Below are 20,219 nucleotides of genomic sequence, written 5' to 3'. Positions count from 1 at the left end.
CTTTTCTAAAATGCAAGTTATTTGCGTGGAATGACTCGTCCCCGCTCAATGACTAACCCACGAGGCAGCGGGACTCGCTGCGGCCACGGCGAGCGGTTCCTCCGCGGCCGAGGGGCTGCTCTCCCCGCCGGCTGAAGGAGGCGGCGAGGGGGGGGCAGCCCGGTCCGGCGGAGCCCCCCCCCCGCCCCCGGCGGCCCCGCTCCGCCCGCGGCAGCGCATGCTCCCTGCCGGGCCTGAACCTGCCCATTTAAACGGCGGCGGAGGCGCGAGTGCCGCACCGGGGGCCGGGCTGAGCCCCGGCCGCCGCCGAGGTAGGGCTGGGGGGTCGGGGGGGGGGGGTTTGGGATGGGTGGGGGGAGCCCGCGGCTCCGAGCCCCCGCGGAGGGTCGCGGCGAAGCGGGGGAGCCCGAGCCGGCGGCGGGGATGCGGTTGCCGAAGTTTGTTAGTCCCGGGGCAGCGGGAGCGGCTTTCCCCTTTGAGGGTCGGGGGGGGGGGGGGGAGCGGGGAACCGCCGGGGCGGCTCGGAGGGGGTCAGGGCAGCGCTTGTACTTGCAGCCGAGAAGAGAGCGGTGCTCCGGCGGGTGCCGACCGGGGACGATTGCTCTGCTCGGGCGAGGCGGTTGCAGACTCGGCTTTGGTCCTGCCGATGCTCCTTGCGATCCGGCGCTAGCTTTGCCGGGGGAAGACAAAAACAACCAAAAACCCCCTCGCGCGTCAGGAAGCGGAGCAAGAGTGGCTGCAGGTAGGGCTGCTGAGCCGTGCGTGCCGCACCTTTTCAGGCCTCCCTCAGCCGCGTTCGTGCGTGGATGTGGCATGAGTGTTTTTTCCGTGCTTTTCATTGTTACAGAGACATCTGCCTTGACCGAGTTCGTTTTAAAGATCATTGAACGGGAGAGGAGTTTGGGAAGTGTGATGGGACCGTGGACTTCCAGAAACCCTGAAGACTTGTGAGGACAGGTCAGTGAATCCTTAGGATCAAAGGAAGCCAGCACTTGACAAAGGGAAGTTTTCATTGCACCTAATTGTAGCCTCTGCCTAGATTTGCTGCCAGGTTAAGCTGTCTCCCCCCTTCAGCTGTAGCGGGAGCTTGAGGAGGCTGTCTTCTTAAAAGTGGTACCTAAATGTCATAATGTGGATATTCCATTGATTACTGACTTTGGCATCGCTAGAGACTTTGGTGGTAAAATGCCTTAGTTTTTTATGGTAAACATAAACTAAAAGACTAATTCATCTTCCTGTGGATGACAGCTTTGGGAGGAAGAGAAAAACAGTAGAATAAACTAATACTTTTACACTGGTGATGACCAGACTTGGCAAGACACTTGCTTTTCATGCTTATGTTTAAAAAAAACCCAAAAAATTGGAAGAGAAACGTATCAGGAACAGCTTTCCCAGTTCTCATCTAGATCTGTCAGACTCACAAGCAGTACAGAGAAAGTGGCCAGGCTCAAACCGTTTCTCATTCTGGCACTGTTCTAGTTCTAGATGTGGGTTCAAGGGAGCAGCGTTTGTATGTGTAACATGAGAATAACTAGAAATTTATAAAAATAGAACATGAGTAAGAACTTCAAAAGTACCCAAATGACCTGGGCATTGAAGTCATGCAGGCACTCCTGAAAAACGTGTACCAGCCTTTAAACATTTTCTATTCTTCACCCTACCTGCAATTTTCTTTCTTTTTTTTTAAAATGTGTGCTGCTGCCTGGACTTTCTTGCATCATCCGTAGCTACTACCCTTCCACTCGGTGGGGAGTGGCTGTGGTGGCAGAGCCAGGAATGCCAGATTCCCAGCCCTGTGCTTGGATTCCAGGCAGTACCTTAAACTCTGGAACTTACTACCACAAAACATCATGGAAGCCAAGAGTGCTTGGCTTATGGGATTTGAAAAAAGGATTAGAAATTTGATATGGATAACAAGAATCTCCAGAATTAATAGCAAATTAAATGAGAGCTTTACAAGGGATATAAATCCCTGTATTTCAGGGCATAAACCAATCTTAGGATTTAGTAGGAGACTTCTCCTTGTAGGGAGATTTTTCTTGCGCTGTCTGCTTGTGGGTGTATTCCCCTACAGCTTGTTATGTACGTAGCCTGTGCAGTGACATCTGTGAGTGTCTTGTTTCCTTGAAGGGGTTCCAGTTAAAGCACCTGAACCTCAAGGTGTTCCCCAACATTGAGCTGTTGCTGGAAGGCCCAAGCCGCATGGCTTTGTGTAGAAGCTGCCTTGGGATAATGGTAACGTTATCTGTGAACAAAGCAGTAGTCTTACAGACTCTAAGATTACCAACACTGTAATATAACAGAGTAATAGTAGGTACTGCAATGTACTCTGGACAAACTCCACTGGCAACGTCTTTTTGAAGGTACACAGTCAATTTTTGTCGGCAGTGAGAAATGCTATATCCATAGTGTGAGAAGATGAAATCACTGGCTTTGGTCTGCTTTATTTTTGCCAGAGTCCCTAGAAAACATGGATGTCTAGCATAAACTCTTGCTAACCTTTTCCTCAAACTGTTTATTTTGCTGGAGCACTCAAGTGGCAGTTTGGGGGAGGATGTTGTTTTTGGTTTTTTCCCCGAGTTATACATCTCTGCTCTTTGACTAAAGCCTCTGTATGGAGTTTAGGGTGACGGCTGGACTGTTGTGGCTGATGGCATTGTGAGTGCGTGCTCTTAAAAATAACAAAAAATAACCTTAGCTGCTCAGTTTTGTAATGAAGCTGCTAGTAGAAGCTTTGTTCAGAGCATGGACCAAAAAAGCTGGTTCTAAAAGCATCAGATGCATTGTATGATGAAGTGACAGGGCAAAAACTGCTCTTCGAACATAACTGCTTGGGTCTCCTTGTGTGTCTTTTTGCAAAGCCTCTTTAGAAACATTAGCGGGTTTGCAGAGTGCCTGCATCGCTCTGAAAATCTTAACCCAGAGCCTTTTGTGTTGGATCCCCAAGAAGCTCTGAGGGTTTGCAAATTACTTCCAAGGAATGTACAAATGCAAAGGAAGACAAACATCGATGCTCTGTAAAGGTAGTCTTTATACGTGATATTTCTAATCTACTATCTTGTATTAGTCTCAGTCTCTGGCTTCCACAGTTTTACACTGACAGAAGACAGCGTGAAAAGTTATGCCTGTGGCAGTTTCCTGGCTGCTCCCTTTCTAAGGGAGGGAACTTCAGAATACTGCTGGGTTTGTGTATTCTTCCCTAGACATGACTAGCGGTTGGTTTGATTCAAGCTGCCTGTTAGTCTGTCAGGTCTGGTACCAGGCTAGACCAGTGCTAGGAGCTTGCTTAAATGACAAGAAAAAACACATAGCAGACATTGCAGGGTAATTTGCTGATGGTCTCTCTTTTTCTCAACAGCTACATATTCTCAGGCGATTTAAGCATATTTCATACACAGCAGTGGATATAGTATTAATGCACTCCTCTGACTTTAGTCTCTTCAGAGGCTTATCCCACTTTTGTCACAGTGGGATTGTAGAGCTTTTCAGATGAGCTGTAAGCGGTGTGAGTAACATCTGTTTGTGTTTATCCTCCACCTTTCTCTATGTTGGAGCAGTTCATCCAAGGAGTGTCTTGTTTTGGTAGTTGACTGTTTTGGGGTTTCTTTAATGTGTGTGTTGCTATCTCCTTATCTTGGCTAAGGCAACATCAAGGAAAACACTTGACCCATTGGGTGAAAGTCGTGCAGGTTTGAGATGGATTCAAGGCTACAAGGGAGCAGGAGCAGAAGCAGAAGGACCAGAGGGATGGGAGGAGAGCAGCTGCAGGTAGCGGTGGTAGGGGTGACCAGGCAATAATAGTTGAAAAGCCTTGTACCTCAAGAGAAGTAAGCGGCAGACAGTATGGAGAGAGATACGCAGAAACCAAAAAGAGTTATATCTGGCAAATCTCCTCCATTTGCTTCTGCTGTTGCAAATAATTACATCATATGATTGTGCCCTGGGGCTTCTGCAGGAGGTGGGGGGCACTCAGCCTAAGACAGCTACTTTTAACTAAAACTAACCCTAGACAGCCAACCTGTGGAGTCTTGTGATCCTTCAGCCATGCAGTTAACCTCACGATCGAGGCTGTGCTAGGAGTGGAGCAAGGGAGTCATGAGAAGCTTGTGAGCAGCTGTCAACTGTTTTCAATGTTGACTTGATTTCTGAATGCTTTATATCAGACATCAAAACTATCCGTGTGAAAACAGGAACCCTAGGGCTCAGCTAAGAAAGGGGTCAGAGACCCTCACGGAGGAATCCTTGCTTTTAAAAAACAGGGAAACTTTAAAGCAGTCTCTGCAAGGTAGTCAAGCAATGTACGTGCTCATGGAGGGCTGCCCATAAGCACGGATCTGCATAACATAAAAGAAATCTTGCACTCACCACAAACAAAAGAACAGGAAGATAGTAAACCAAAGGATTATTTTTGCAGTTCTGTGTCCTGATGCCTGTGTTGTTCAGTTATCTAGGACTGACAATACGTTGAATCCATGTATACCTTGATACCTTTTCTATTTCTTGTGCTGCTGTTGCTCCTCACTGCTCTAAGAATCTGAGTCTGATCTTGTATTACAGAGCTGCAGAAGTTGCTGATGTGTCCGCCAAATAAGCTATCAAGTTGCTTGTTCAAAAAACATAACTAAGTGGAACTATAAAGTCACCATTTTATTACTATTATTTGTATGCATGCTGTTCCTTGGAGGTCCTCAAATTTGTGCCCTTCCTCCTTGTTTTCATGTCCTAAAATGTCAGTTCCTCTTGCAGTTCAAAAATATTTGTTTAACATTTTGCCAGCCTGCATAAGAGGAGAAACAGACCCCCGTGAATATTGTCTGGCAAAATAAGAAATGTAATGTCGGAATGTGGTCCGAATGGCTTCTTTGTCTCAGTGCTGGAGGGCAGCTGGAACACACACAGCAATAAGCAGGTGCTTGATTTGCAGCTCTGAACCGTTTTTCTTTCTCTATGTTACTGTACATGTACTAAAAGAAGCTGCTGCTAGTCCAGATCTCAAGGACCTGGCCCTGTCTTACATCCACGGAAGCCTTGTTTGAGTAACACATGAAATCAGCTCTGTCGATTTCAGAAGGAACCAACTTCTGGTGACTTGCAGATGAATTCTCATAATTGCCAGGTTTTGAACGCTCAGAAGGTGTAAGGATGGCCTCTGGCAAAATAATGACGTTTATTTGAAAAAAGAAACTTAAAACAATGATGGGCACTGGGTTTGGTTTGTGAGGTCTAAGGTTTTTCTCTTCAATCAAGGGAGCAGATTTTTTTCCACCTTCATTTTGTTGGAAGCTGAAGTTCTCCATGGTGGTTTGTCTCCAGGAGGTAGGACTTCAAGAAAAATGCAAGTATAATGAGTACAGTGACTCAAATCCATGCAAGTTGTCAGCACTCAGAAGACATTAATGTTCTTGCAGAGCAGGCTAGAGCCAACTTCAGGAATAGTGTGTACATAGTTGTGGGTAACATCTAAATCTTGCTTTAGATTTATGGGTTAAGACTTTCAGTGAAATGGTGCGTGCAATAAAATCCATGGATCACGCTTTCTTTACCAAACATTAGGAGTGATTCCTGCTGGGATCTGACCTGCTACATCAAAGAAACTGAGGTAGTGATCAAACCTCAAATTGAACGTTTATCTGCCACCTCCTCCCAATTGCCTGCTTCTAATTTATCAGCAATGGGCAGAACTGGCTGGCTCTTCAGTTACATTCAAAGTGCATGTAAGTGTAGTCACTCAGTTCTCTGTCCTCTCTGCACAGAGACCAAAACATTACTCTGGAACCTGTGCGTGAGTTCCCTGCTGGTGATTTTATGCTTTTTCTATCAGGAATGCTCTGTCTGGAAATGTTGGGCTGTACTCTGCCTCTGGAGAAGCATCTGCCACTGATTCAGGATGTTATGCTGCTCTCTTTCCACTCTGCCCAGGGCTGTAGTGCCACTTCTGTTGTGATCTTCTGTTTGGAGAGGGGGTACCCAAAGCATTTCAGGGATCTGCAAGACCTGAGTGGAGACTGCTGTTGCTGAGTGTCCTCTGCTAGTGCTCTCCCTGCCAGTGTGGTGTACTGGTTATTGCTGTGCTACCTTGGTCTGGATTCTGGAAAAAATTCTCCCTTTGCTTAGAGCTGTGCAAACAGAATAAAGGATTGTTCAGGCCACAGAGAGAGCTTCCTTGTAGGTCTGTGGTGAGAAGCAGTTTATAAATACAAAGAGATGGAGCACAAAGGAACAATGAGATGACAGTGGCTTTCCAAGGCAGCAGTCTGTGCGTACCAGGTACTGGCTTTTGGCGTGACAGGGGAGGGCTTTGTGCGGGCACTGTTGCTGTTGGACTCCAGAGGTGTGTTTGGGAATGTTTATGACAAACGACTCCTGTGTGCGAGGGGCGGTGGGAGCAGCTGGAGCAATGCTAGAACAAAAGGCTGCTGTGCTACAGCCAAGGCCGACTGAGCAATTAATGGGCCTGGAAGGGTGGCTTTTCATGAGAATTGACTAAAGCCAGGTTTAGGAGAGTGGCTAAATGTAGTCTGGAGAGGGGTCTGACCATGCATATAAAAAGGAGAGCACAGGAATTACACAGGGGATAACTGGAGGGAGGGAGGGAAGGAAGGAAGGAAGGACGCTTCCCAGCTATTAAATCTCTTAGCCCATGGATATTGTTTCAGGGGAAATTCTTGCAACCTCTGTGCTCGAGATCCATCCATCCAGGCTGGACAAATCACTGGAGAATGTGCTGTTGGGAGCAGTCCTGCAGCAGCCCCAGGGAAGATGATTCAACAGGGCCTCTTTCATCTTCGATTTCTGTGAACACAGTCTACATTTGTGCTGCCCCCAGATACTCCCATTCATCACTGTCTGTGGCCAATGTTGATAGCAGCATATTAAGCCTTTTGGGCAAGAGCAGGGAATGCTAGCTATCCCCTCTGCTAACAGAAGACTGTAACTGAGGCTAGTTAGCACATGCTGATGCACAGCCAGAATGGCCCAGGACGGTGCTGGTGATAAGCCCTTTGCTGGCCGTACTGGGCAAAAGCAGCACTGTGCCTGCCCAGGTGCCCTGGCTGTTTGCCCAAGGCAGCCCAGAGCATGTTGCAGGAATATCAGAGGTCTTTCTGCTTCATTTGTAGCTCACTGAACTTTACTCTAGTAAATATGGGCAAGAGAGAGCCCAGCGTGGAGAGGAAATTCTGCCTCTACTCGGAGTCTGAAATGCATAAACTTTCATTTATCCTCTGCCATTACAGCAGACTTTTTCAGCAAGCATTAAGTAACTTCAGCGCTCAGACCACTTTCCTGCCTGTCCTCCTTGATAGATGCCGTCTGTACTCTGTATCGGAGCAAGAAACTAACCATGTGCAACAAAAAGCCTGAGCACCCCTGCTCAGAGGGCTCTGCAAAATCCAGGGAGCTTTGAACTTGAACTCCATGCTTAATTACTAAAAAGCTAATAATTTAGGACTGATATTCTTTCCAGGGCTCAAAATAGAAGTTAGGTTCCTGTTCACAAGGAGAGATGGGGTGGGGAGTGAAGGGGGTAGTAAAAATGTCTTGCTCCATTCACCTCCTGTAGAAATGGCAGCTTTGAGCCTTGTCTTTTGAAAAGTGGAAAACTCCCCTTCCAGATACTCTGTGCTGCTGTGTGTTCTGTGTGAATGGCCACAGCTTAATGTTAAATCCCTGCATGTTTGGAGTCCGTAATGCATTAAACTGATAGTGAGAATGGGGAAAGGAAAAGGCTTCTTAAGTTTCCCATAAAGATCTTCTGGTGAAACTTATCTGTCTTAAAAAATAAAATCTGATTGCTTATCTTTGCAATTATCCAGACAATTTCAGGCAGAAGTAAAATCACAGAATCTCATGTTTTCAGACCCAGGCCTCATGACTGGTCTGTCATGATAAGGGGAAGACTCTCTGCTCCAGCAGTGATCTGAGGGCCCTCATTAACACAGAGAAATCGGTGTGCTGCCCACAGAAGTCAGAGAGCTTGTGCAGTTTTTGCTACTCCAGGCATGTAAAACTGCTGTTCTTATAAGAAAGATCTCAGGACTCTGATACATGGTCTTTGACCTTAAAGCACCCCAGAGAAATCCTGTTATTCCCTGCACACGTGCTCTTCACCTCTCCCTTTGGCAGAGGATGCTGGCCTGTGGCTGGTGTGACAGAAGGTGCCTTGCTGACAGTCTGGCATATTGGCATAAACCCACTTCCACTGGCTGCTGAAGCCCAGAGGGTAGACTGGGAACACGGGTGGCTGGAGAGCCAGCAAGGAGGGTGGAAGTGGTAACTCTGCCAGAGGGGCAGGCAGCAGGGACGGCGATATCTTACAGCAACTCCCAGTCCAAAGTATTTGGAGAGTTTTGCTTTATTCCCTCCCCCTTTGAACGCTTCCACCATGGGTGGCTGCCTGTTCCACATCCGTTCTTGCACCCGCTCTGATACAAGCAGTTGCGCGATATCTTCTCAGAGCAGGGGGGGTAAAACCCAGCCATTCCCAGCAGAGCTGTGGGCTCCTGCCCAGCTCGCTTGCCTCTCATGCACTCGGGGTCTGATGTGACTGATGGGGGTTCTGTACTCACAGCTGTCTTGGGGCTATTCCTCACGCTGCAAAGGCTCTTTGTCTCATTCAAAGCCATGACCTCATTTTAGAGACAGAAAACAGAGAGGGAGAAACCCACCAACCTGCCAGTGAAGGTCAAAGGGCTTGCTGAGAGATATGTTAGCATCAAACTTCTCCGGCAGGGACACAAATAACTGGAATTGCAGACCAGAAAATTACCATGAAAAAATGGACTAACTACCATGTGATTACAAAAGAGCCCATTAGTTCTGTGTGTGTCTAGGACTGAAAGTGTATCCTTTGAGGAAGAGCACGAGGTCGTGCTCCCAAAACTTTTTAGCAAAAGGGACTGTGTAAGTCTGTGCCTGTTGCTCTCTGAGGACTACCATGCGTGGAGTTTTAGCTGGTTGCTGTCCTCCCTCTTTCCTAGGCACAGACCTCGGCAAACATGACTTCTGGCAGAAAGTGGGAAGGTTAGATTTCAGTGTTAGGTGGCAGCAGCTCCCACTGCGGTTATATTTGCCAGACCCCTCACTGCTACTTTATCACCAGGCTGTTGGGGTGCTCTTTGGACTAACGAACACCCCTTCAGCCCTCCTGCTGGGGCTCAGCAGTTTGTTTCTGCAGAGCTCGTGGCCGCTGCTGGCTGGGATCCGTAGTTGATAGTCTGGATTTGCGGTCTCACGTGTCAGTGCCAGCCGTGGCCTTTGCTCTGGCCCCTGGTTTTTGCTAGTGTATCAACTGTCCTCCTCAGTTTCCTGAGAACTCCATCCGAAGGCTGGTCCTGAGATTCAGCTGGCCCCATGACTGTCAGTGTTTTCCAAATAAAGCCAGAAATGATGAAGCTCTATCATGGGGTAGAACTCCTAGAGCTGCCTTGGAGCCACAGTGTGCCTCCTTGGCAGGAGGAGCCGAAGTACGGCATTAGCTTGCTGAGAAGTCAGATGTCCCATCATGCAGCATTTGTGCTTTCGCTGGGAACAAGAAGTTCCAATTTCACTTCCCGTTTTCCCAGCCCTGTGAACAGGCATTGCAAAGTGGACGCGGTAAAGCAGCTAGGGTTTCTGCCTTCCCATCTCTTCTCTGTGACAGATGGGCAAATTATGCTCCTTCTACTCAGCACTAGTGATTAAAACCCAGAAGTTGTGTGTCACTGTTCTCAATGCTAAGGTGACCTGTGTAGCATGCAGTGGGACAGCCCTGTGTTCTCTGTATGCAGTAACAGCCTTCCACCAGAACTGGTTTGCTCTTCTCTTTGCCAGTTCCAGTTTGCTGGGGTAAGTGCTTTACTATCCGCTTTCCCTGTTTCACTCCCAGGGATCATTTCTCCCTAAGAAGGATTACAGTAATGCAAACCTATGAAATCCCATGTACTTGCTTAGGCAGAGCTGGTGGACCGAGAACTTCATACCTCCGAATAGGGCGGTGATGACCAGCACAAAAGTTCACGTGCAATTTAGGTAGCTGCAGTGGAAGAAAATACAGATTCAATGTCCAAGTAGACATTCACAGAGTTTTGGTGAGTGTGGTCTTTCTTTGGCTTTGCTTTGCCTCTGGGGGCACCGGTGAAGATGCTGTGAGCCTTAGACAAGCTTGTTGTCTGTTACGTGTTCTGCAGGGGTTTTGAAGGACCGCCTGGCTGCAGGGCTCTGGGGACTGTGTAGGTAGCGTGGGGTGACACTGCTACAGCCTGTGGTCAGGGGCACTGCCGGACCCCAGCCCTGGTCCCCGGCAGGAGAGGCTCAGGCTGGGTGCAGACTCTGCCTTTGCGAGCCTCGTCTGTGATGAGGACGTGTCCGTGGGTCCGTCCGGGCACAGCAGACGCATCCCAGAGCCCCGAGCCTCCTTCCGCAGGGGAGCGTGGGTGGGCGGGAGGTGCAGCCCAGCGTTATCGGGGCCGGCTCTGCTGCAGGGTCCCAGGAGCGGGGGGGTCTGAGCCACCTGTTGGAGTTTCAGACATGGGGAGGCTGCTGCCCTTTTTAACAGTGTCCGTCTCTTTTTCCTCGCCCCTTGCTTGCCGGTATTCCCTTTACAACCAGCCCATTGTGCTGTGGGCTACAGCAGCTGGGTGGAGTGTTTCAGGCTCAAGTGTAATTTCAGTGCCTTTAAAAGCCTTTGGAGGGCTTTTTTTTTTTTTTTTTTCTTTTTTTTTTTTTTTTCTCTCTGAAGAGGACAGCAACGCCAACAAGGGATAATTTGATGGATTACTCTGCGGGGCTGAGGGGCTCTCCTTAATCCCCTTTGTGGGCCTGTTTGACTAGACGCGTAGCAGAAGCCCCCAGCCTCAGGCAGAGAAAAGGCGGCTCAGCAGGGTAGGTTTTACACACTGACATATAAATACGGGCCCTGGTCATGTGGTGCCGGATATAATCTGTGCCCGTTACCACGCTGCAGAGAAGGGGGGCACCTGGAGGGGGCTTATTTTTTCCCTTTCCAGTTCAATTTACATTTTTATTCTTCTGCTAAAAATAATAAAAAAAGAAGAGGGGGCGGGGGAGAGGCAGGCTCAGACCAAATGCCAGGGTGATGGGCACAGTATTTAAACACCAAAAATGAGCTAAAGTGAAAAGCGGAACCAGATCGACTCTCATTTCCCCTCCCGCTCCAAAACAGGGGCTCCTCTCATGAATAAAAGCAAGAGCTTGGGTCATGCAGCAGCAAAACAAAGCTGTAGCTCTGATGTAGAGCCAGCCAACCTTGTCTGGAGGTCTTGAGTTGTTTATAGCAGACCTGATGCCGACTCAGGAAAGGGTGACCAGGAGTGAGGCTCTTGAGAGCGGAGGCTGAAAATGCCGCTTCTTTGGTTGCATTGCATGTGTTTAGGAGTACGTGAGGCTTCTGTGTGCTTAATGAAGTTTGGTGATTAGATGCCAGTCCTGAGCAGGTAAAACACTGCGAGACCGTCCTAACGTGTGGCAGGCAGAAGCAGTCCCATTGCGGTTCCTTCAGTGCAGTCTGAAGATCCCTCTGCAGCTGAGCTCAGCTATGGGGTATTTATTGGGGCACTCAGTCCTTCATTACATGACAGCTGAACTTGGCCCTCCAGTGCAGTTGTCTTTTGCGGTATCCCTGATGGAAATGGGGCTGAGCTACAGACCAGCCCTTCAGCCTCAGCCCCTGCTTGTCTGCAGAAAGCACAGTGCCCAGCTCCTCTTTGCACTCTGTCTTATCTTGGCCACGCTCCTCCTAGCAGGGACTGCAGCAGGATCTCCCAGGCGGCCTGAAGTCTATTGCTGTCGCTCGGCTTCGAGGGAGGGTGAACGTGGCAATGACGCCTGCCAGCTGCAGGAGAGCTAATGACACCCGCTGGCATCGTGGTGTGTGCTGGGCTGATGTCTGTCCCTTTGAGAAGCGTGGCAAGCTCCGAAAGCGTCAGTGTGGCCTCTGCTGAGTCAGCGACCTCGTTAGTCAGACAGGCGGTTCCTGGTGGTAACGGCGAGGGGAGGAGGAGGAGGAGGAGGAGGATGGGCTGGAACTGGCCACTCTTTGCTGCTGTATCTTTTCCGCTGGTCAAACAGGTGGGCATGGGAGCGAAAGCAGCCAAAGCCTGGGAGAAAGCCTTCTGGCAGGAGCAATCCCTTTGCCTGCCAGAGGAAGCAGCAGGTTGTGGGACAGAAGGTCAGTGGAGCCTGTGGGCTGCCCTGCTGTCTGTTTGACGTTCGTGTTGTGGGGCGAGGATAGAATGTCCATAGAGCTACTGGCACAGCTCCTGAAAGGAGCGTGAGATACCAGAGATGTGCAGAGTGAAGGGCAACCGGGACAGATCTTTCTCCACCCTGGAAAGCATCCTCTCTGTGTGATAGGCTGAGCGAGGACAGTGCTGTTAGCCTGCCAGGCTGGGAAAGCATCCTTTCATAACTTCCATTCTTAACAAATATTTTGACCATCTCATCCATCTCATAGGGACCTTCGTTTGCCTTTCCCTGGTGCCTTTGCTTTATTCCGGTTGATGAATGTGGGACAAACAGTGACCTGTTTCACACGCCCTTGCTGCTTACTGTAAAATGCGGAAGACACTCAGCAGTCACTTGCCCTCACACATGCACCTTTACCTGAAGGAACCACCGATACCAGAAGAAAATGCTTCCCAAAGCTTCTGCAGATGTGAACCAGTCCCTTGGGCTGGCTCTGGAACAGCCCAACCCTGCTAGCCGTCAGGACTAACCAGCCCCTCGGGTTAGGAGGGCCAAAGGTAGAGGGAAGGTCACTGGGTGGCTTGTGCCCTACCTTTGCTCTCTGGCAGTTGCAGATGTATCCTGGTAGCGCCGAAATAACTTGCACCCTGTGGTCAAGGCAGCGGGAACCTGGCAGGACCTGAGATTGCTTCTCAAACTCCATCTCGGTGAGCCCTAGCCATCTGCAGGGAAGGTGAGTGGGTCGGCAGTTATGGGAGACAAGAGCTTTGCTCAGCATCTGAGTGGGCGCAGCCTGGTTTAGTGGCCCACGGAAAGTGGGAGATGCAGCCCCCTGAAAATCAGCTGCTAGCTGCAGGTGCTTAAAACTTGGCCCCTTCTTCTCTCCTTGGCTTCTTTCAGTTCACAAAATGGAGATGGTAGTGAACTGCCTTCAGTCTTGGCGCATGTGTCTGTTGGGACAGGGATCAGTCTGTGCATCCGGAGAGCAGCGAGCACAAAAGGGCCTGAGCTAAGCTCTGGCTTTTAGATAGCCCTGAAAGCAGGGTGATCATGTTGAAGGTGCTGCAACAAAGCAATTGTAGCGTGGCAGGAAAGAACCAAGCTCCAGTCCTGCCAAATACAAATGTCTCCCTTGGAACCAAACTGCATGGAAGGTCTTCTGAGCTGTCGTGGGGACCTGCTCCTTCCTGTAACTCTGGACACATCTGTAGCATCTAGCATTTGCCCTGGATTAATATATCCTGGTGTCTGGGCTGCTGGACGCTGCACTGTGGGGTGAGGGAGGGAATTTCAAATGGGCTGGGGCGCCTGGATCTTCCTTGTTCTCGTCTGAGGGGATTTCCACCCGCCGCTGCTCTTTCCCTAAGCTGAGCTGCTGAGGCCGATATAATGGAGCCCCTGAGCTCAAAGGAAACGCAGAGCTAATTCAGAGAGACTAAATAAATCGCGGTTCTCCCATCCCTGCTCAATGACCACTCCCCTCTCCCCACACTGTGAATGGGGTCAAGGAGATTTGGGAGGGGAGGGGGAAGGGGAGAGGGTCAGGAGAGGTCAGGTGAGTTTTCCATTTCATCCCGCGCAAGCCTGCCAGAGCTATTCTCCATGGTGTATTTCACATTCAGCTGCAGTGAATGGACACTGATAGCTGTGAAAGGATCTGGCACTGTATGAACAGCCCTTCCCTAAGCGCTCGCTCTTGTGCTGTCTCCCACCCTTTCTTCCAAAGGGCTTCCAGGGAGCGGGGAATTAATAACATTCATAAAGAGCCCCTCGGAAGGTTGGAAATGTAACGGTGTGGTTATGAATGGAAACCCAATGGCTAGCAATACCCTTCGCCCTCCCCTCTCTCTGCTGCCCGTTGGGAATAGGTTTCTGCACGAAACCTGCCGTGCTGCGGGGAGGGAAGGTGCGGGTCCGTATCACCTGGGAGCTGCTGGACTGGAGCAGCCCCTGCCTGAGCTCCCCGCACAGCACCATCTCCTGCCTCCAGCGCTGGGCAGTACCAGCTGCCTCGGATGCTTCTCCAAAAAGCTAAGGCTTTTCCTTTTCCTTTGCTAAGGCAAAGGCTTTTATGGGGTAATTTTTTCCCATATAAGACAGGGCTCAGGTTATTACAGAGCCCTGACAGGTCACAAATAGTTGATGAATCTAATTGTCTGTTGTCTGATCATTACTGTGGCTGTTTGTTGAACTGCAGGGTAGGTGCATGACTGCCATAAATTAGAGAGGCTGCTACCACGTTTAATAACATCTCTTGTCCCTTCTGCACCCATATGAGAGACTGGAAAGATTATGGAGTGGCAGGGTATGGATTCTTCTAAGGAATAAATGAGTTTTTCTCGGTCACGTAATTACACCCAAATTTCATTTTTAAAATGTCCATCCCTCAATCTTCATTCTGTCTAAGCACTGTTTAGGTGTGATTACTTGTAAGATCCTATTTTGGGAAGATTTGGGAGGAGGAGAGACTTCTTTCAGTCTTTGTTTGTGCATGTTCGTCAGCGCCCTGCACGTAGTCCACTTTCTTCAGGTGTCTCAGGGTTTGTTTCTTCTAAAAGCGAAAGGTGTGGTTCAAAGTCCGTTAGCGAGGGTACGCAGAGCAACGACTGCACCGGCTGAGAGAAAGGAAGTGGGAACTGAACTTCCACTGGCGATGGTGTTGCTTCGCATAAATGAGCCCGTACATCTGACATCGCTAGTAAATTCAGTCCTATTTCTGTGTGCGTGTCTGTGCACTTGCTGGTGCTTTTCTTAAATTCGGATCGTGGGTTTCCTCAAGCAGGGCCTTGCTGCATCTCTGTACCACATTGAGCACAGGAAGACATTTGTCAAAACTTCTGTAGCACGTGAACAGAGAACAAACTCTGAGTAGGGGAAATGTGTGAATCCAATCTGCTGGCCCACTGCCTTTAGAGAAATGGACTCTCGGAAGCCGCTTTCCCTGGCTTCATCCCTGCTCCTTCTCCTTGCTCCCTGTTAGTGCTGCTAGGTGAGTTGCACTCCGCAGAGGCAGACTGCCTGGATTCCTCCCTGTCCTTCTGGGTGCTTAAGCAGGAGAGGAGAGAGAGGGCAGGAGACACCAGGACTGCAGGAGGTGCAATCCTTTCTGCTTTGGCTGCCATTGCTGAAAAGGCTCCTCTGTCCAGGTGGGTGGCAGAGAGCCCTCTCCTCTCCGGGTTGCCTTTGTCCGGCAATGTGCTGCTTTGCTCCTGCCCCCAGGACCCGCCCTCCTACCTGGCTGCCAGGTGAACCAGCCTCTCAGAGTTGATCTGTTGTTTCTCTGCAGAAAAAGGAAAGGAAAAAATCGGTTTGCAAGCTTAGAAGTAAAACAGAAACCCTGGGTTTAAAGATGCTTTACTTCTCCTTGGGGAGGGAGAGGAAGAACGGAGAAAGAGCCTGAACGCTCAGCAGCAGATGATGTCCCCGTGGCATGACAGCTCAGTGAGCAGCTGTGAAAAAGCCCCACACATGGCTCCCTTCTGCTTCTGTGTGCGGAAAATCTTACACAGAAGGGCTGGTATGCCCCTTGTTGGCGGGGCTGGCTGTTATCCTTGTCAAGGTGCTTGGCATTGTGCTCTGTAGGGAAGAACAAATACTGTCCCTATGGTAGAAGTTCAGGGAAACTGAGGCCAGAGGGCGAGAAGTGCCTGCTGTCATGCAGCTTTTTGGACCAGCCACCCCCCCCGTCTGACTGTGAAAGGTCTCCCCATCACAAGATCCCAAATCCCACTGGGCTGGACAGGCTGTTGCCAGCTCATTTGGGTGTGATGCATAAACGCTGCTGTTAGACCAGGATCTCCCAGCTAGGAGATGGTTTGCCTAACTGACTCCTTCCACATCAGGACAAAGTTACAGAGCACCGGACGCAAACCAGTCCTCCTGCATCATCTGCCAGATAAATTGTCCTGGAAGAGATTAGCAGTTTAAATGAAGCATTTGGTTTTGCTGCTGGGACTGTTATTTAGAGCCAGACTGTTACCTGCAAAGCTGCAGGGAACATCTCATTGTCTTTAAAAAGAAAATAATAATCTCGTGTACTAAATCTCTCTCTGCTGGCTGTTTGTGAAGTGCTAGCAGGTCAGCAAGGAAAGGTGACAAATGTTAACACCAGGGCAGGGCTTTGGGCAAAGTTCAGCCCTGAGTCCAGACCCGGAGTTTCCTTCTGAGCTGGTTTGGGGCAGCAATGGCGAAGCACTCTGCGAACAGTGGGTTTTGCAGGGCTGGTGCCCGCAGCCTATGTTTGCTCAGCACCTTGCGCGAGGGGCCCAGGCGCAGGTGCGGTTGCGGTGCTAATAACACACCGGCACGCCGTGTTATCAGGAGGCAGGGAGGGCCCTGAAACCAAACCCGCGTGTGTACCTGCAGCTGGGTTCCACCTCTGCTTGCCTGCAAACTATTTAAGTAGGTTTTCCTGAATGCTGTGTACCTGGGCTGGGCTGGCTTTGGGGAGCGCAGCTCGGCAGAGCCGCGGGGATCACCTGTCACTGCTCTGCGTGGAGGGAGGTGAGTCCTGGCTTCTGGCTTCCTTTCAGCCTGGCTCCTGTGAGCTTCCCAAATCTTCCTTCTCCATCCCTCTGCCCCTGTCCTTACAGATCAACAGTTCAGATGATTTTCCTAGTCTGCACTGGCATTTCCTAACAGCTAAGCCAATCCGTCTCTCTGTATTCTGTGAACAAAATAAAAAAAGTAATTGATGGGTACTGGGACAAAATGCAATTTAAATAGAAAAGGGTTCATAATCTGTTGCAACTGGGTCTACGACTTGATTGCTGTTGACAACTTCTCATCTCTGGCTGTATATGAGTATTGCTTTTGGGTACACTGGGATTTATTTTTTTGTTAAAGCCCTCTGAGGGTGTGGAGGGGGGAAGAGACAGGTCTTTTCTTACCTACTGATAAGAAAGTCAGCCTCTCTGCCTCAAAACTGAAATTCTCAGGCAGCCGGCGAGGGGGACAGATTCCTGCTTCTTCCCCAGTGCTAGAGATGTCACTGCGACAAAAAGGAAGAAAACCATTTTTTTCTCTGTGTGTGTGTGTGAGAGAGACATCTTTTACTTAATGTTTAGGGGTTACCTTGGGATAAGTCCCCCTCTGTAAGGCCCTCCAGACCCTGGACTACAGCAGAGAGTGGATATTACATCTCCTTTCCAGGTCTAGCTTAGAGTGATGGTGGCTCAGTTAATTTTGGCTTGTGAGTCTGCTTCCTCCAGCTAACAGCACCGAGGCTTGTGCTGCTGGAGCTGCAGGGCTGCAGCTTAAATTCCTACCCCAAGGCTGTCAGCCAGCTGGGCACCCATCATAAACGAACAAGGCTGAGACATCCTGTGTCTAGCCCACATCTAAGAAAGGTGGTTGCTGCCTCCAATCGCTTCCTTGCAGATAGAGTGCATCTGAAGTAATGCTGAGCATATCTGGGGCCTCTGAGTATTCCTTTGAAGCCATGTCTAGTGATTAAAGGAAAACTGTTGCTCTTCCCTCTCTGCTGTTAGCTTGCTATTTGACCTTGGGCAAGTCATTTAAATGTTCACAGTTGTTAAAAGGTGGTATCTTTTGTGACAGTCAAGGTCCAAGTGAGCGTGGAGGGGGAAGGTGAGGGGTCCTGGGAGGAAATAATAATCAGTACTTACTGCGTGTAATTGGCAGCCTGTCAACTCCTCAGCCCAGGAGTGGTGCCTCTCCTCTGCAGCAGCAAGAGGCGGAGAGCGATGCTTGCATCTTTGTAAAAACCTCATCGCCACAGTTCCAGCTTCACCTAGTCATTTCCATGTGGGTTATTTGGGTGATGGCAAGAGGGGAAGGAACAGAAAAGTGAGAATGCGGAAACTGTCCCAACTGTACCTGTCTACTAACACTTGTGCAGTGATGGAGGTCAAATGTATGTGCTCTGTGAAGTTAGGGAACACCATTTGCACCATGTTTGGTGATAACATGGAGTTTTATCTCTGCACAGTGGCAAGGCTATGGTCCAGCACACTGCTGGTTCAGCAGCTCCTCCTGCGTACACACTTTGCATCCCGCTTGGACCTCTGACAAGCAGCCGTTCCAGCTCTGCGAGGTCTGACCCGCCCTGCCAGGCATGGTCTCCAGCACTGGGTGCCTCAGCTGCTGAGGAGGGAGGCGAGTGTTGGCCTGGAGATGTTCCCTGTAGGAGTCTTTTCCTCTCCCCTGTAATCGAGGCAAAGAATTTAGAGAGGGACCAGGCTGCAAAACTGGATTTTTACCTTGTTTCTTCTGATAGGTTCACTCTCTGCAGCTAAGTAGGGGAGACTCTGTACCAGCTAGCTGCTCTGGCATGGAGGGGGTGTACAGGCAGGCAGGTATGCAGTTACAGCTTCCCCGCAGCCAGGGAGGGAGCAAGTGGAGATAAACTCCTCCGCCTGTGTGTCTCACATTCTGTTCAGCCTCCTTTATCCAAAGGACTTGGGGGCTGTGCTCTGGTGGGACAGGAGGCAGAAGCCAGAAGCTTCTGTGCAAACTGGGAGCACACTGCACAGTCCAGAAATGGGTCATAAGCTGAAGCACATTCAGGCCAGCAGGACCTGTTATGCCTTGTCCCCACAGAGAAACTTGGTGGTGGCTCATTTAGGGTGAGAAGTTAGACCGTGTGAATCCTGAGAATTAGACTGCAGTTTGTTTTACTCCTAAATCGATGTCTGTGCAGGAGCTTGTCACCCTTCTTGCTAACCCATTCTACTTTTCCCAGCAACTACATCTTCCTGAGATGCTTGTAGGAAAACGGCAGTTTGGTGGACTAGCCTAGATGCTGGTAACCTTGCAGGATTTCTTACATTTGTAGACTGATGCAGTGGCAGACTCATAACAGGTTACTAAGAGGCATCTGCTTACTCTTGCCTTAGCTGCTTAGCCCCTGTCCTGATCTGCTGGCCTCTCCCCTCTGAAGAAGGCTGGAGAGAAGGGAGCATGTTACAGGGCAAATAAATGACTCAGACTAATGAGTGAGGTAATTGCCGTTCACTGTTAGATGAGGCTAAAGTGGGTCAGGTTTGTTTGTGAAACTCCATGGAGGCACCATCTGTTCTCTGTGCCCCGTCCCAGGGGCTGGAGACAGGATTTGGGCAAAACCGCTTCCCTGGGAGCCCGTGGAAGATGCCCTGGTCATTAGGCAGTGGCGTGGGTCTCTAGAGATGACCCTGTGTGACTGCAGGCAAGTGCCTGCAGCCCTGATCCTTGAAGGGACACTTAATTGATTTCACTGGGAGAGGGGACCCTAAATCCTTTGTCTCCCTGCTACAACTGCCCATCTATAAGATGAGGCTGGACAGGACACTGAGAGGTCATTAGACCTCCCTTAGCCTGAAGGCGGGATTGGATTTTCCCAAACCATGTCTGACAGGTGCCTGTCTCACCTGTCACAAGCCCTTGGAGAGAAACCTGGCACCAATGTAGCTCATGTTTTTTAACTCTGCTGCTGTCCCAGATGTCTTCTCTTCATCCTCCCATGCCTGCAAGCCTTTTGGGGACTCTTTCAGCAATGACATGTCTGTGGGGTACCTACCTGGTTTTAGCCCTTTCCCATGCCCTGGACCCCGCTGTGTCTGACAAGCTCTTTCTTCTCTCAGACCACAGCGTGTGAGCAGAAGGGGAAACGCGGAGTGGGACCCCTGCCTGCCCACGCCTGGATTCGACATTGCTGGGGCCACATCTTGCAATAAGAGGAAGAGGAAAAGACGGTTCGTTCACCATCGCTAAAAATGGGAGGCAGCATCTGTCCAGCAGACCAGGAAGGGAAGCTCCAGACCTTGCCTGTGGGGCATCCCTGGGAGTGCTGCAGCCGGAGCGACACAGCCCTCTGTCAGTAAGGGGTGTCAGGGCAGCATGGCTCAGAGAGCCTGGGTCAGCATGCTCTTCCACAACCGCAAGACCCAGCTCCTGCTGGTCAACTCCCTGACGTTCGGCCTGGAGGTCTGCCTGGCTGCAGGGATAACCTACGTGCCTCCGCTGCTGCTGGAAGTGGGCGTGGAGGAGAAGTTCATGACCATGGTTTTGGGTAGGCAGTTTCTCTCTCATCTTCGAGG

At 50.0% G+C, this 20,219-nt stretch overlaps 1 protein-coding gene across 7 annotated transcripts in view; it reads left to right on the top strand.

Annotated features, from left to right (window-relative positions):
* Positions 1-252: 252 nt before the first annotated feature.
* The window catches only part of SLC45A3 (solute carrier family 45 member 3), a 31,628-nt gene continuing 11,661 nt past the window's right edge, over positions 253-20,219 (top strand). For 2 of the 7 annotated variants that reach the window (XM_052815166.1, XM_052815173.1), the window contains exons 1-4: positions 253-311; positions 556-742; positions 848-957; positions 19,764-20,191. In XM_052815166.1, coding sequence (XP_052671126.1) covers positions 20,020-20,191 — 172 coding nt within the window. In that variant the 5' untranslated portion in view covers positions 253-311; positions 556-742; positions 848-957; positions 19,764-20,019. Of the gene's footprint in view, positions 312-555; positions 743-847; positions 958-9,951; positions 10,068-16,599; positions 16,687-19,763; positions 20,192-20,219 lie in introns of those variants that run through there. The other 5 variants (XM_052815168.1, XM_052815167.1, XM_052815170.1 and 2 more) reach the window with 5 other exon arrangements.

The sequence above is a fragment of the Harpia harpyja genome, chromosome 19 (genome assembly GCF_026419915.1).
Source record: "Harpia harpyja isolate bHarHar1 chromosome 19, bHarHar1 primary haplotype, whole genome shotgun sequence".
NCBI classification, from domain to species: Eukaryota; Metazoa; Chordata; class Aves; order Accipitriformes; family Accipitridae; genus Harpia; species Harpia harpyja.
Note: the sequence above shows the minus strand (reverse complement) of the source record. Positions and strands in the feature narration are given on the sequence as shown.